The sequence below is a fragment of the Chiloscyllium plagiosum genome, chromosome 1 (genome assembly GCF_004010195.1).
Source record: "Chiloscyllium plagiosum isolate BGI_BamShark_2017 chromosome 1, ASM401019v2, whole genome shotgun sequence".
Lineage (NCBI taxonomy): Eukaryota > Metazoa > Chordata > Chondrichthyes > Orectolobiformes > Hemiscylliidae > Chiloscyllium > Chiloscyllium plagiosum.
The window spans coordinates 142,961,497-142,977,104 of NC_057710.1; the positions used below are offsets into that span (position 1 = coordinate 142,961,497).

Genomic DNA, 15,608 nt, shown 5'->3' on the forward strand with positions numbered 1-15,608 from the left:
GGACAGCATCTTCCAAAGCCACAATCACTTCCATGGAGAAGGACAAGGGCAACAGATATATGGGAATACCACTACCTTCAAGTTCCCCTCCAAGCCACTCACCATCCTGACTTCAAAATGTATCACCATACCTTCACTTATGTGGTGAAACGGTTAAAAATTATGTCCCAATACATGTGTGAATCTAACCGGAATGGAGGTGTTGCTTAGTCCCGTGTGAATCTTATTACACACCTCCCCGTGTGAATCTTCTTAAAAGAGTATATCAGCTGGAAAAGTCTCCAGTTCGGTGAGTCTGCTCCGGGGTTACGTTTAACCGCCGAGCGTGGGTTGTTGGCAACCGCTCTACGAGAACTGACGGCTCCCAGTTCCGGTAACATGTAGAGTGAGTATAAGCCAGACCCGTTGTAAGTATGAGACCTGGTTGTGGCGACGCTGCGGGGAATAAAATGCTCATATTCTAGCAGACTCGCCTCTTGGTCGTTTGTTCTGTGTCAGACTACTCTCCTACGAACCTGACCTTGAGAATTTTTTAAAACAACTTATCAATAGGTCAAGATCCTGGAATGCCCTCCCAAATGCCACTGTAGGTGAACCCTCAGCAGTTCCAGATGGCAGCTCACCACCACCTTCCCAAGGGCAACGAGGGATAGACAATAAATGTTGACCAGCCAGTGATACCCACATCCCACAAATGAACTAAACAGACACACCTGAGGGTCATCATGCTTCAGGTGAGGGGAGAGGTTCAGAAGGAGAGTCCTTCATGGTAACCTCAGCCTGCAGGAGAACTAAACCCAAACTGTTGACATACTCTGCATTGCAAACCAGCCATCCAGCCAACTGAGCTAACTAACCTCTATATTATTGGCATTTCTCCAAGTTCCCTACAGATCGGTTCCAATATAATTTCCATTAATTGGCAGTCGTTTTCTTAGGTGAAAACAAGCCAAAACTGAAGTGTGCAAGCTTCTAAGCCACTCAACTGTTGAAAGTTTTATTTGTACATGTACAACTATTTACCAAGAAAACAATGACAGGCTTGAACAAGTCAGTAACTTTAAATTAGAAACTTAATTTGTGAGATTAGGGAATGAGACACAGATGCCTTAAACGATTTGCACAATAGCTGTGGTGGATGAAAAACCCTTCGTTGTTCAGTGTACTATTAAAAAGGCAAATTAAATAAGCACATTTATAATTTCTCATGCCAACATGCTGACATATCAAAACAAAGCTTACTAACACTCCAGTGCTGAGCCCAGAATGTGCAGAGAAACTGGGAGGGTGTCTAATTTGGTCAGCTTAAAGTGACACTGGAGATATATTTGATTGTTATCAGCACCATATTCCAAAAACATCTCTCATTTCAGCCTTCACAGACATGCAAACTGTGCCAGGTCCAGAGTAATGAGTAGCCCCACCCAAACAAGTTACTTTCCCAACATGACAACTCTAATAAATAGGCAAAGAATCCACTGGTTTAAAATAAAATGCAGAAAGCTTGTGCAATCAGCAAGGCTAACAGAGTTGGGAGAACACTGCAGAAAGTGTGGTATTTTGCACTTAAGGTTTTTTATATAAATTTGAGGAAAATGATACAGAAAGAATATTATAGTCAGACGTACAAAGGAAACAGACCTTTAGGCTTGCCAGCACTTGGCTCATATCCATCTACACCCTTCCTATTCATATAACCATCCAGATGCCTCCAATTTGTAATTGTACCAGCCTCCATCACTTCCTCTGGCAGCTCATTCCATGCATGCACCACCCTCTGTGTGAAAATGTTGCCCTTTAGGTCCCTTTTACATCTTTCCCCTCTCACCTTCAACCTTCCCCCCTCTAGTTCTGGACTCCCCCACCCCTGGGAAAAGACCTTATCTATTTACCCTATCCATGCCCCTCATGATTTTGTAAACCTCTAGAAGGTCACCTCTCAGCCTCCAACACTCCAGGGAAAACAGCCTCTCCCTATAACTCAAATCCTCCAACCCTGGCAACATCCTTGTAAATCTTTTCTGAACCCTTTCAAGTTTCACAATGTCCTTCCGAGAGGGGGGAGGCGAGAACAGCACACAATATTCCAACAGTGGCTGACTCAATGTCCTGCACATCCACAACACGATCTCCCAACTCCTATACTCATTGCTCTGACCAATAAAAGAAAGCATACCAAACACCTTGTTCACTACCCTATCTACCTGTAACTCTACTTTCAAGGAGCTTTGAACCTACATTCCAAGGTCTCTTTATTCAGCAACACTCCCAAGGACCTAAGCATTAAGTGAATAGATTCCACTCTGATTTGCCTTTCCAAAATGCAGCACCTCACATTTATCTAAATTACACTATCTGCCACTCCAAGGCCCATCTGATCAAGATCCCACTGTACTGAGGTAACCGCGCTCACTGCCCACTACACCTCCAATCTTGGTGTCATCTGCAAACTTACTAGCTGTACATCCTACAATCACATTCAAATCAATTATATAAATATGAAAAGCAGTGGACCCAGCAACAATCCTTGTGGCATACCATTAGTCACAAGCCTCCAGTTTGAAAGGCAACGCTCCACAACCACCCTTGGTCTTCTACCTTCGAGCTAGTTTTGTATTCAAATGGCTAGTACTACTTGTATTGTTCGAGATCTAACCTTGCTCACCAGTCTACCATGAGGAACCTTGCCAAATGCCTTAGTGAAGTCCGTATAGATCACATCCACTGCTCTTCCCTCACCAATCCTCTTGGTAAAATTTAGAAGTGTTTTAAAACTATGTTTCCTAACTGGCAATGATCTGTTGAACATAAGTATAATAATTGTGAAGCTATCCATTTTGGCCAGAGAATACAAAGGTAAACGATAATTTAAATAGAAAGAAACCTTAGTTTTCTTCACTGCAGAGGGATCCAGCTTTCTTCATGCATAAGCACAGAAACCTAGCATGCAGGTTCAGCAAGTAATAAAGGAAGACAAATGGAATTTTGGCATTTATTGCAAAAGGAAGAGATTTTAAAAGTAGGGAAATATTGGTGCAACTGTCCAAGGCATTACCCATTCTGGACTACTGTGTACAATTTTGGTGGGATGCAGTTGTATTGCAGGTAGTTCAGAGGAGTTGGTACAATGATAGGTAGGGATAAAGCCCAAAGAGAGAGAAGAACAGTTGGACAGACAAAGGTGTGGATCACAATCCACCGAAGAGGGTGAACAGCTATGCACAGAGACTGGTACAGAATGTTACAAGCACTGACAGTCTCCAATAACTTCTAGGACTGATTAGGGATAGTCAACATGGCTTTGTGTGGGGGAAATCATGTGTCACAAACTTGATTGACTTTTTTGAAGTAACAAAGAGGATTGATGAGGGCAGAGCGGTAGATGTGATCTATATGGACTTCAGTAAAGCGTTTGACAAGGTTCCCCATGGGAGACTGATTAGCAAGGTTAGATCTCATGGAATACCGGGAGAACTAGCCATTTGGATACAGAACTGGCTCAAAGGTAGAAGACAGAGGGTGGTGGTGGAGGGTTGTTTTTCAGACTGGAGGCCTGTGGCCAGTGGAGTAGCACAAGGATCGGTGCTGGGTCCTCTACCTTTTGTCATTTACATAAATGATTTGGATGCGAGCATAAGAGGTACAGTTAGTGAGTTTGCAGATGACACCAAAATTGGAGGTGCAGTGGACAGCGAAGAGGGTTACCTCAGATTACAACAGGATCTTGACCAGATGGGCTAATGGGCTGAGAAGTGGCAGATGGAGTTTAATTCAGATAAATGCGAGGTGTTGCATTTTTGGAAAGCAAATATTAGTAGGACTTAAACACTTACTGGTAAGGTCTTAGGGAGTACTGTTGAACAGAGACCTTGGAGTGCAGGCTCATAGCTCCTTGAAAGTGGAGTCACAGGTAGATAGGATAGTGAAGGCGGCATTCGGTATGCTTTCCTTTATTGGTACAGGAATGGGAGGTCATGTTGCGGCTGGACTGAACATTGTTTAGGCCACTATTGGAATACTGCATGCAATTCTGGTCTCCTTCCTATCGGAAAGATGTGAAACTTGAAAGAGTTCAGAAAAGATTTACAAGGATGTTGCCAAGGTTGAAGGATTTGAGCTACACAGAGAGGCTGAACAGGCTGGTGCTGGTTTCCCTGTACCCTCGGAAGATGAGGGGTGACCTTATAGAGATTTACAAAATTATGAGGGGCACGGATAGGTTAAATAAACAAAGTATTTCCCCTGGAGTTGGGGAGTCCAGAACTAGAGGGCATAGGTTTAGGGTGAGAGGGGAAAGATATAAAGAGAGACCTATGGGGCAACTTGTTCACACAGAGGGTGGTACAGGTATTGAATGAGCTGCCAGATGAAGTGGTGGAGGCTGGTACAATTGCAACATTTAAGAGGCATTTGGATGGGTACATGAATAGGAAGGGTTTGGAGGGATATGGGCCGGGTGCTGGCAGGTGGGACTAGATTGGGTTGGGATATCTGGTCGGCATAGATGGATTGGACTGAAGGGTCTGGTTTCATGCTGTTCATCTCTATGACTCTATCCACCCTCCTAGCCAGATCACTACCTACTCCTTTTGTCTGTCCAACTATTCTTCTCTGTGTTTGGGCTCTAACCGCACCTATTGTTTACTCCTTACCCCTTCCCATCTTCTACATATAAACCAACATTTTCCTAACATATATCAGTTTCTGAGGGCAGGTCACCAGACCCAAAATGTTAATTTTGATTTCTCTTCACAGTTGCTGCAAGACCTGTTCAGCATTTCCAGCAACTTCTGTTTTTGTGTCATAGTTTTCTGAAAAGGGTAGCAGATTTAAAACAGATGAGGATAAGTTACTTCACTCAAAGAGTTGGCAATCTGTGGAATTCACTACCCCCGAGTGCAGTTGATGCTAGACAGAGTAAACACAAGGAGACAGATATTGTTCATTAATAATGGGTTGAAAGGTTATGGACAGTGGACAGAATAGTGGAGTTGAGGCTGAAACAAGATCAGCCATGATCATATCAAATAGCAGAGCAGGCTCAAAGGACTGAATTGTTTACTCCTGCCCCTAGTTAGTACATTATTTTCAGCACTGTCACACATTGAACATTCAGGCGTCTTTGTGCAAAGATGATAGATCAGGGCAGAGTGAAATGGTTGGCTAGCTAGTTTCCACGTGCAAAGAAAATGAACTGCTCCCTGATCTGCAATGGAATGTCTTTTTCCTTCATCCCTTTGCAGTAATATTATCACCCCTGTTCCACTGTGTCATCTTAGAAAGACTGCTGAGATTTACCACCTGAAAAGCAGAAAAGTAATTTCATATAAAGGTAGGTTTTGATCATATAAACTATGCTAATTGTTCAAACAACCTCCAAACAAAAGTTTCAGTCATTGGTAACAACAGTCTAACAAAGCATAATGTGAACTGGAAGTTATAAACACCTCAAAACCTCAAGTTAGAAATATAATATTAAAAATAATCTTAAGGAAATGAGGGAACCACTGGAACAAATGGACAAAGATGGGATGCTCAATGACACAGCAGAGTACCAATGAAACACCCTTGAAGGAATGATGTAGAACACATTGGATAAATTCTGTTCTAAAGTGAAGCAACCTCTACAGAATAGCCAAATGTGACTCAAAATGAATCAAATGTAAACTGAAAAAGAAAGGAAACCTCAAACTCATGAAAGCCAACGTGAGGCACGTGCACAAACCCCCCGGAAAAAGCAGAAACATTTGAACAGAGTAAGCAAACTGGACGAATTGCCTCAGGGTAAAAAAAATTATTAGCGGAGCCTAAAAATAATGACAAAGATCCACCAAGTATCACAATAGTAAGAAACTAGTGAAACAGTGAGAACCACAAAACTTCAAGCAAGGTTGAACAGAAAATAATGTATTGTGTATAGGAACTATTCACTAGGAAGATACAGGCAATGTACCCTGAAATGGATTAAATCAAGTAAAACAGAAGGACTGCAATATTACAACCAAAACTGATTTCAGGCAGATTGCTCCCCTGCTTTCCCCAATTATGAGAAAGCTAGTTGTCAATTCCAGCACGTTGAGATGTTAAGACAAGTTTGAAGGCCTATCCTTAGATCAGAGGTGACTATCAAGATAGGTGCTCATATCTAAAATGGGTATAAACACTAAACTGGTTTTGTTAAGTGATTCCATTGGATGGAACTAACTGACAAAAGTCCTTGAAGGTTTCCTTTAAATTAGTCGTAGTTCTATTGCAGCCGAAGAGTTGAGCATATAACATAGGCTGATGGATCTTGTAGAGGAGTAGACTCCCTAATTCTAGATCAAAAGATTAGAGTTCAGGCTCTACCTGCCCAGAACAAAGTTACAGCATGACCAAAGGGTTGATTAATAAATACTATACCAAATATCAACCTAGATTATAGTTATTTCAATTTTTGCATTACTGAAGCTGTTGTTTGGATGACATACTATCACTCAGGTAGATATTAACCATCCAATTTAAGGTATGAGGAGTTCACTTGACATCCTGACTATCACCATCACAACATACTGCTTTGTGGAAATCGTGGCTATCGATAAATGACTATTGCATTTCTAGCTTTGGAACCAGCGACTCAATATCAGATCATACACTCAATGAAGTGCCTTGGGACGTATTAAATGTATGAAAGGGACTATAAAATGCAAGTTTTCTTTAACTGGGAGAACCTTGAGATTCAAGTGATCTTCACACAACATTTTGCGCCACCATGATATGGTTTTACATTTATTATAGTCTAACCACAGCTACTAGAAAGCAATTTAAAATGTTATTCCTGTTCAGTGTAAAGTACTATTGACAAAACCCAATTCAGCAAATATTTATTTTTCCAAGGGATGCGGTCATGCTGGTAATTGCACTTAAGTGACTTACTTAGCCATTTCAGAGGCAGTTCAAAGTCAATCACATTGCTGTGGGTCTGGAGTCATGTGCTGGCCTGATTAAGGACACCAGATTTCTTTATCTAAAGGAGACTGAACCAGGTGGGTTCTTGCAACATTACTGATAGTTTCATGGTCTCAATTACAGATTCACATATTCCGTATTTATGAATCCAATCTAGCTGCCATAGCAAATTTGAACCCATAGTGTCCAAAGCATTAGACTCACCCTCTGGATCAGTTGTCCACTGAGATTAACCACAACAGCACCACCTTCCCCCATCTCATTGAGAAATATAATTTTGCACATTTTTTCCTTCTGACTAGTTGAAGAATCATCACATACCTTGAAGAACACAATTACATATTTTGCTCCTTTTTGAGTGATGTCAAACAAAAATCGTTCCACCAAATAGAAAAAGTGCAAATTCTGCCCCTCGCGAAAAGCACTGTCTAGTACATGTTCAATCATTAATGAATCCCCATCAATCACAAAAAATTCAGACTCCACGGAGTCGTGTAGCAAGCTGGTACATCTGTAAGAAAAACCAATGAATAGCTTTACAAACAAACTAAATTAACTAATGATGAATCAGCTTCTTAGGTAACCAACGGAGCAACTAAGATTTGTATGGATAATACTTTATGTGGAATTCCAGGAACATTTATGATCATTCTCCAAAAAAAAAAAAGAGTTAACAACAATTAGAGTCCATGGAATTATATCCAACTATTGACATGGATAGGAAACTGGTGCAGAGACATGAGAAAGAAAGAATAATTGATTTATACTGAACTTGACAGAATGACGCCCCCAAGAATCTGTGAAGATGATGGGAAGAGAAAGTTAAAAAAAAACAATAGAAATGAGTGCACCAAACTGTGGTATGAGGAATTACAATTTCTAGGGCTTTTTGGAAGGTTTTAAAGTAAGTTGGCAAGGATGTGGGAACCAAAGAAGTTTGGCAGACAAGACCAGAGCTCACAAAATACTGAGAGATGCAATTGGTGCAAGCATCGACAAAGTTAGTTGAAGTGAAATTAAGCAAGAGAAATGAAGTCTAAATCAGGGCTCTTGTGCGAATGCAAAAATAAAGTAAATAGGATTGGGGAGTTATGGGTGCAAATTGCCATGCGAAATGTTGATGCATGTCTGCTATCAACACAACAAACAGGAGCCCATTTCACCCTCAAGCCTGTTCTGCTTTCAATGAGATAATGGTTGATCTGAAGCCCAAATCCATATACCTGTCTATAGTCAAAATTTCTTTTCTTATCAAAATATCTCCGATATAAAACTGACAATTGATCCAGCATCAACAGCCATTTGTGGAAGAGAGTTCCACACGTGCCACCCTTTGTATGGAGGAGAAGTGCTTCCTAATATCTCTCCTAAATGGCATTGTCCTAATTCTCAGTCTATGTACCTAGTTCGATAATCTCCAGCCTCTGGAAATAGTTTACCTTTCTAGTTTCTGATTTTTCCTGTTAATATCTTGAAGACTTCAATGAGAACACCACTTAACCTTCTAAATTCTAGAAAATAAGGCCTAATTTGTGTAATCTCCCTTCATGACTGAACCCCAGAAGGTCCAGGTATCATTGTTGTAAAGCTGCATTGTACTGCCTCCAAGGTCTTTCAAAGATGGAGTGCCCATATCTGCTCACAGTTCTCCAAATGGGGTCTAACCAGCGTTTTTATTTAGCTGCAGCATAACTTCTGCATTCAAATACTTCAGTCCTCGAGATATAAAGGCCAGCATTCCATTAGCTGCCTTGATTATTGTCTGCGCTTATTTGGAGCATGTTATAGATTTATGCATCTAAAATCTCAAGTTCTTTTGGACATGCACTATAATTAACTTCATGACACCTATGAAGTACCTTGTTCTATCTTTTTTCGGCTCAAAATGGATACCCTCAATTGCTTACATTGGGCAAGACTGTGGTGCTCATTCACCAAGTCTACCAAAATCCCTCAGTAACTTTATGATATTATCTACACAACTGCCTAACTTTGAGTCATCAAATTTGAATATGACTTTCAACCCCATTATCCAAGTTAGTAATAAATAATGTGAATAACTAGAGCCCTAACAGATTCTTGTGGGACACCACTGGACACATCTTACCACGCTGACTACCGATCCATCATCCCTACTTTGTCACCCATCATTCCATAAATTTCCCAACCATGTCAGTCATTCATCCTCAATTCTGTGGGCTGCTACCTTAGTCAATAGTATCTTATGTGGGAACTTACCTAATGTTTTCTGGAAGTCCATGCAAACAATATCTATTAATACTCCCACATCTACTACCTTAGTCACCACTTCAAAAAATTCAGAGGTTTGTCAGGCATAATCTCCCTGATTAACTGAACACTTGAGGTGTTCAGCTACCCCATCCTTGATTATAGTCTCCTTTAATTTCCCCACAGCTGTTAGGTTAACTAGTGTGTAATTCCCTGGTTTTCTCTTTCTTTTTTTAAAAAATGGACATGCAATTTTACAATCCAGATGGGTGAGTCCCGTATCTAAGGAATTCAAAGATTATAGTTAGGAGGTAGGAATATAATGTGATCCCCAACTTCCTTTAACAGTCAGATCCTGAACTTTTCTCACTCTTGTTCCATTAATTTCCTCAATTTCAATGTTTTAATTACCTTAATTTTATTCAGTCTCTGCCCCCACTTCACTATAAAATTTCCTCAGGACGTCAGGTAATCTATCCCCCATTTCTGCTGTAAATATTCAGGCCAAGTAATTATTCAACATCTGCCACTTCCCTGTAGTCACTGACAATATCCCAACTTTCAGACTTCAGTGGGCCAACATTGCTCCTGACCCCCTTCTTTCCAATTTTTGTAGGACAGATTGAGATTCAGGTTTTAAGTTTGCTCGAGGTGGGAGGTTTGTTTTCAGACGTTTCATCACCATGCTAGGTAACATCATCAGTGAGCCTCCAGTGAAGCACTGGCGTTCTGTCCTGCTTTCTATTTACATATCTTGGTCTGTTGTGGTGGGTGACATCATTTCCGGTTCTTTTTCTCAGGTTGGTAAATGGGGTCTAAATCGATGTGTTATTGATGGAGTTCCATTTGAATGCTAGGCCTCTGGGAACTCCTGAGAGTGTCTCTGTCTAGCTTGTCCTAGGATGGACATGATGTCCGAGTCAAAGTGGTCTCCTTCTTCACCTGTCTGTTCGGATACTAGTGATAGTGGGACATGTCTTTTGGTGGCTAGTTGGCGTTCATGTATCCTGGTGACTAGTTTTCTGTGTGACTGTCCAATGTAGTGTTTGTTACAGTCCTTGCAGAGTATTTTGTAAATGACATTCATTTTTCTAGTTGTTGGTATAGGATCCTTTTATACATCAAGAGCTGTTTCAGTGTGTTGGTAAGTTTGTGGGCTACCATGATGCCAAGGGTCCGGAGTAGTCTGGTCATCATCTCAGAGAGTCTTTGATGTATGCTCATGTGGTTAGTCTCTGGGCATGTTGCCACCTTGAACATGCTGTACAAGTATTTACAGTATATTCAGGAACAACAGGTACCTGATAAACACAATCTGCCGATTCTTAAAACAACAAACCCAAATAAATAGACAGAGAACCTAGCCAGACTACCATACAAAGACATCTTGGAGATGATAATCAAACTACTCTGGATCCTTGGCATCATGGCAGCCCACAGACCTACCAACACGCTGAAACAACTACGGATGAACCTAAAGGACCTTATACCAACAACTAGCAAAACAAATGTCACTTACAAAATACCATGCAAGGACTGTAACAAACACTACATCAGACAGATAGGCAGAAAAACAGCCACCAAAAGATATGACCCACTATCTTTAGTATCCTTACAGACAGTCGAAGGAGGAGACTGCTTCAACAGGGACAACACATTCACCCTAGGACAGGTTAAACAGAGACACTCACAAGAATTCCTCAAGGCCTAGCAATCAAACCGGAACTCCATCAATAAACACATCGATTTGGACCCCATTTACCAACCTGAGAAAAAGAACCAGAAATGATATCACCCGCCTTAACAGACTCAAGCACAAACAGAAAGCGCAACAGAACACCAACGCTTCACCGGAGGCTCACTAATGATGTTATCTACAAATGATGTTATCTCACATTGTGATGATACATCTGAAAACAAACCTTCCAGCTCAGCAAGCAAAACTACAACCTGCATCTTCTTTCCCTTTATGTAACTATAAATTTGCTTCTTGTTATTGCAAGTTTCCTTTAGCAGATCACTTTAGCAGATGTGATTACTGGCCCTTTGCTGGTGTTTGTATCTTTTGCATTCGACAGGAACTGCGCTGTTTTCTGCATTTTTGTAAGCCCTCTCTTTCAGTCTAATGCTGTCCTTCATCTCATTAGCTGCCAATGGCTTTCTGTGAAGTGAAGGGTTCCTCTCTTGGGTATAGACTGGTTCTGTATTGCTTTAAATGTTTATTTAAACATCTGCCACTGTTCTTCAATTGCTTTACTCATTAGCAGATTTGTCCAGTTTATTGTGGATCTGTCTTTGTTTTTTCTCACAAAAGCCGACGTTACCTCAATCTAAAACTCTAGTGGCTGATTCATGTTATGGTCACTGTTTCATAAATATTCACACACAATTAGGTTACTAGTTACATAGCTCATTACTCATCAATAAAACCCAATACTGCGTGGCCCCAATGCGTCAGAAATATTGCTTGAGGAAACCATCACAGACATACTTCAGAAATTCACTATCTTTCTGGCAGATGCTTGTCTGCCTCTCCCAATCTGTCAAAATGACCAACCCCCCATAAAAGTAGTTCAGACTGGTAGGGCCAATTAGGGACCAAATATGAGATTTGTAGCAAACATGGGTGAGGTGGTAAATGAATATTTTGCATGTCTTTACCAAGAGAAATTGTATTTGGGCCAAAGAGGGGGACTCGATCACTAGAAACACTTCAATAATGATAGGGCAGCAAGTATTAGATAGTTTATTGGTACTTAAACTTGACAAGGCACTGGAACTATGTGAAATGCCTCCAATGATTCTGAAAAGAGAGAGTGGAAATTGAAGGGACACTGGCCACAATCTTCCAATTGTGCCTAGACTGGGGGGAGGTACCAGAAGAGCAGAAAATGGCAAACATTATAGCCTTGTTGAAGGAAGGTTGCAAGAATAAGTCCAGCATTCAAATTGTGTGCGTGCGCGCTGGATTGGGTTTAAAGCTTCTACAGAGAATTATTCCAGGGATAGTTGTCACATAGAAAAAGGTAGGGCAAGTACAAAGAGTTAGAATGGATTTCTAAAGGGGCAATCATGTTTTACCAACTTGGAGTTTTTCCAAGATGTAACAGAAAGACTCAATGAGGGTCATGTCATTGACATGTACATGGACTTTCAGGAAGTTTTTGGGGCAGTACCACACAAAGAAAAATACGTGTCATGGAATAAAAGGGTCAGTGGCAATGTAGGTAGAGAACTGGCTGAGGAAAGAGACTTATAGTCAATGAGTACTTTTCAAGCTGGAGGAAGGTTTGTGGAGGTGCTTCCCATGGGTGGGTAGTGACAGCCATTCTTTTCTTGATATGTATTAACAATTTAGATCTTGGCAATTTCAAAGGTTGCAGTTAACACAAAACTCCTACGAATTGGAAACCGAGCATAGGACAGCGCAGCAGGCTTTTGTGACAACAGGTGTCCCTACTCTGAGCCGGGATGCACATATTTAAGTTCCACCTCCTCCAAAGATGTGTAATTACACGCCTGAACAAGTTGAAAATATCTAGAACATATCTCGAACTCCAGGAGGTCACAGACAAGTTGTTGAAGTAGGCTGATAGGTGGCACATGAGGTTTAATGCACAAAAGATGTCAGCTGATGATTTTTGGTACGAAAAACGTTCAGAAGCAAAATCAAATAGGAGGGTACAATTCCAATGGGGAGCTAGAACAAAAACACCTGGGTGTATATACGTATAGATCATTAAAATTGGCAGGATAGTTAGGAAAGCAGTAAGCAAAGCATAAGGCTTTATTGAGAGGGGCACAGAATACAAAAGAACAAGGCGGTGATGCTGGAAATGTACATTATACTTGTTATGACAAAGTGAGGACTGCAGATGCTGGAAACGTGGCTGATACTTGTTAGACCTCATTTAGAATACAGTTCTAGATTACATATTATAGAAAGGAGGTAAACACATTGGAGTGCGTGCAGACACGGTTTACAGAATTAAGCATTTCAATTATGAGGATAGACTGAAGAGACTGGAACTGTTTTCAGAAAGAAGGCAGCCAAGAACAGGTCTGATAGAGGATTCTAAAAACATGTGGGCTAGATAAAATTGATAGGGACAAGCTGTTCCTGTTTGTAAGAGGAACAAGAGGCATAGATTCAAAGTGATATACAAATGCAGCAAAGATGAATGGAGGAAAATATTTTTCATTTCGCGAGTAGAAATGTGGCAGATGGAGGTCCCATCGGGCAAGGATAACTATTCTGATAAAAATAATGTGCAAGGACATGGGGGGGGGAAAAGTGCATTCAGCACTCAGTAATAATACTCATTTGATGAGTCAGTGCAGACAAAACTGCTGCCTTCTGCACCATAATGCTTCTCTAATTCTGTGAAATGCACAGGAAGTGGGATCATAATCTTTGAACTCAAGAGTAATAGATCTGAAGATTTTCTAAAGGACTAGAATCCACAAATGAACGGTGGAGGAAAAATGATTTTGAAACTCAAGTACAAAATTTAGTGAAAGCTAGTGAACAGGTACAAAAGGTTAATAGATTGTTAGTTTGTAACTCCAGACACTAAAGAATGGAAGCTTTATAAGTTTCCCCGTCAAACTAAGTAGTCATTCTCAACCACTCCACCAAGCCCCCTCCAACCCTAACCAATTCCCCCTTTGGAGTACTCCATTTAAATCTGGGCACATAACTGAAAACATGCCCTGGCATTGGCAAGGGTACAAATCAAAGTTATTATCTGAATCTAACTTATTTATTACTGTAAAAGGTATACAATACTTACTAAAATTATATATTTTTATCTAAACATACTGTATCTATCAAATTCACTAGATTTACATCATTTTGCATTTGAGGTGAAGGTCTTTTTTTAGTCCCCTTAAAGGACTAGTTGAGATTAATTCACTAGAATTTTTTAAAAAATCTTTGTTCCTTGAATAGGAAGGGTTTGGAGGGATATGGACCGGGTGCTGACTGATGGGACTAGATTGGGTTGGGATATCTGGTCGGCATGGACGGGTTGGACCGAAGGGTCTGTTTCCATGCTGTACATCTCTATGACTCCAGTCAGAAAAATAAAATCTAACCTTGACATTTACGATACAAACGATGTTTTTGGAATGGTTTGTTGGGGCACTCTGCGACTCAGACCAACACAAGGGATTCCACTTTCGTACAAAATGTGGAAACAGTTCTCAGTGCGGAACCACAACCGGGAGCTTTGCAACTGTTGAAATGACTGCTCCCCCTGCTCAGAATTTTTTTAAAAAAAGGACGGGGGTGGGGGGGTTAACGCCACGTTTTGCAAAGAGTACCAAAAGCCCCGCTTGGAGGCAGGTGCTGCCAAAATTTCTCGGTGGGAGAATCCGAGACCCGTGGAAGTCGAGACTTCCGCGAAACAGAGAAATGCCTCTTTCTTTTCAACCTTAACAAAGCAGGCGGAAAGGAGGTGAAGCATGTGGCTGCCAGTCACCAGTGGGGGATCTAGAAAACCTCAGAAGAGCAAAGTCACTCCCTGGCACCGGCTCGAGTGCTGCTGCTGCGGATTTTGAAGAGACAAAACGTTTTTGTTGGATTTGGAAATAAACTGAGGGGGTAAATCTCAGGGAGTCCCTTTTTTTCCCTTAAAACACCTTTTACAACGGGGTCACACTCCACCCTCCCTCATATATATATATATATATATGTTTAAAAATAAAAATTACTCACTCGGCCTTGGAAAGTTTGCTCAGCACGATGTTGGAAACAGTATTGAGGAATTTCAGCTGCCTCTGCACATCTGCCCCAAGAAATTAAACACAAGAATTAAAACACACGCCGTGACATGAGCCGGTATTCCTCAGACTCTCACCCTCACGGCTCGGCACCGCCCGGCTCTTACCAGCTGGCAGCTCGCTATCCGCCCCAGGCCCAGGCCCAGGCCCAGGCCCAGAGCCGGCCTCCGCCGCGGCCTCCTCCAGCTCGGAGCCCAGCTCCTCCTCCCCGGACAGATCCGACAAGGCCTCCTCCTCCTCCGCCTCCTCCTCGACATCCTCATCGCCCAGCTCATCCGAGCCGCCCACGCTCTCCGCCTCAGAGTCGCTGCTGAAGCCGCTGCTGCCCTCGATCAGGTCGGCATCTCCGGAATCCATGGCCCACAGTCAGCCTCACGATCTCGGTCTGCGTGTGCGTGTGTGGAGGTGGGGGGAAGGGGAGAGTCGGTGTCTGCGCCTGCGCTCTCCCGGAGGCCCCGCCCCTCACCGCCAGCCGGTTCCGAATACGCCTGCGCGGGGACCACTGCGTCACTGACATGCACCCTCCTGCACTGTCATTCCATCATCCACCTCCACTCTCCCTCCATCATCCCCTTACACTCTCCATCACCACTCTCCCTCCATCATCCCCTTACACTCTCCATCACCACACTCACTCCATCACCCCC

At 41.9% G+C, this 15,608-nt stretch overlaps 1 protein-coding gene across 1 annotated transcript in view; it reads right to left on the reverse strand.

Annotated features, from left to right (window-relative positions):
• LOC122554097 (probable ATP-dependent RNA helicase DDX60) overlaps positions 1 to 15,378 on the reverse strand; it is a 102,961-nt gene extending 87,583 nt beyond the window's left edge. Inside the window, exons 1-3 of the mRNA XM_043698564.1 lie at positions 15,069 to 15,378; positions 14,897 to 14,966; positions 7,270 to 7,459 (exon numbers count right to left, since the gene is read on the reverse strand). Coding sequence (XP_043554499.1) covers positions 7,270 to 7,459; positions 14,897 to 14,966; positions 15,069 to 15,318 — 510 coding nt within the window. The 5' untranslated portion in view covers positions 15,319 to 15,378. The remainder of the gene's footprint in view (positions 1 to 7,269; positions 7,460 to 14,896; positions 14,967 to 15,068) is intronic.
• Positions 15,379 to 15,608: the final 230 nt, after the last annotated feature.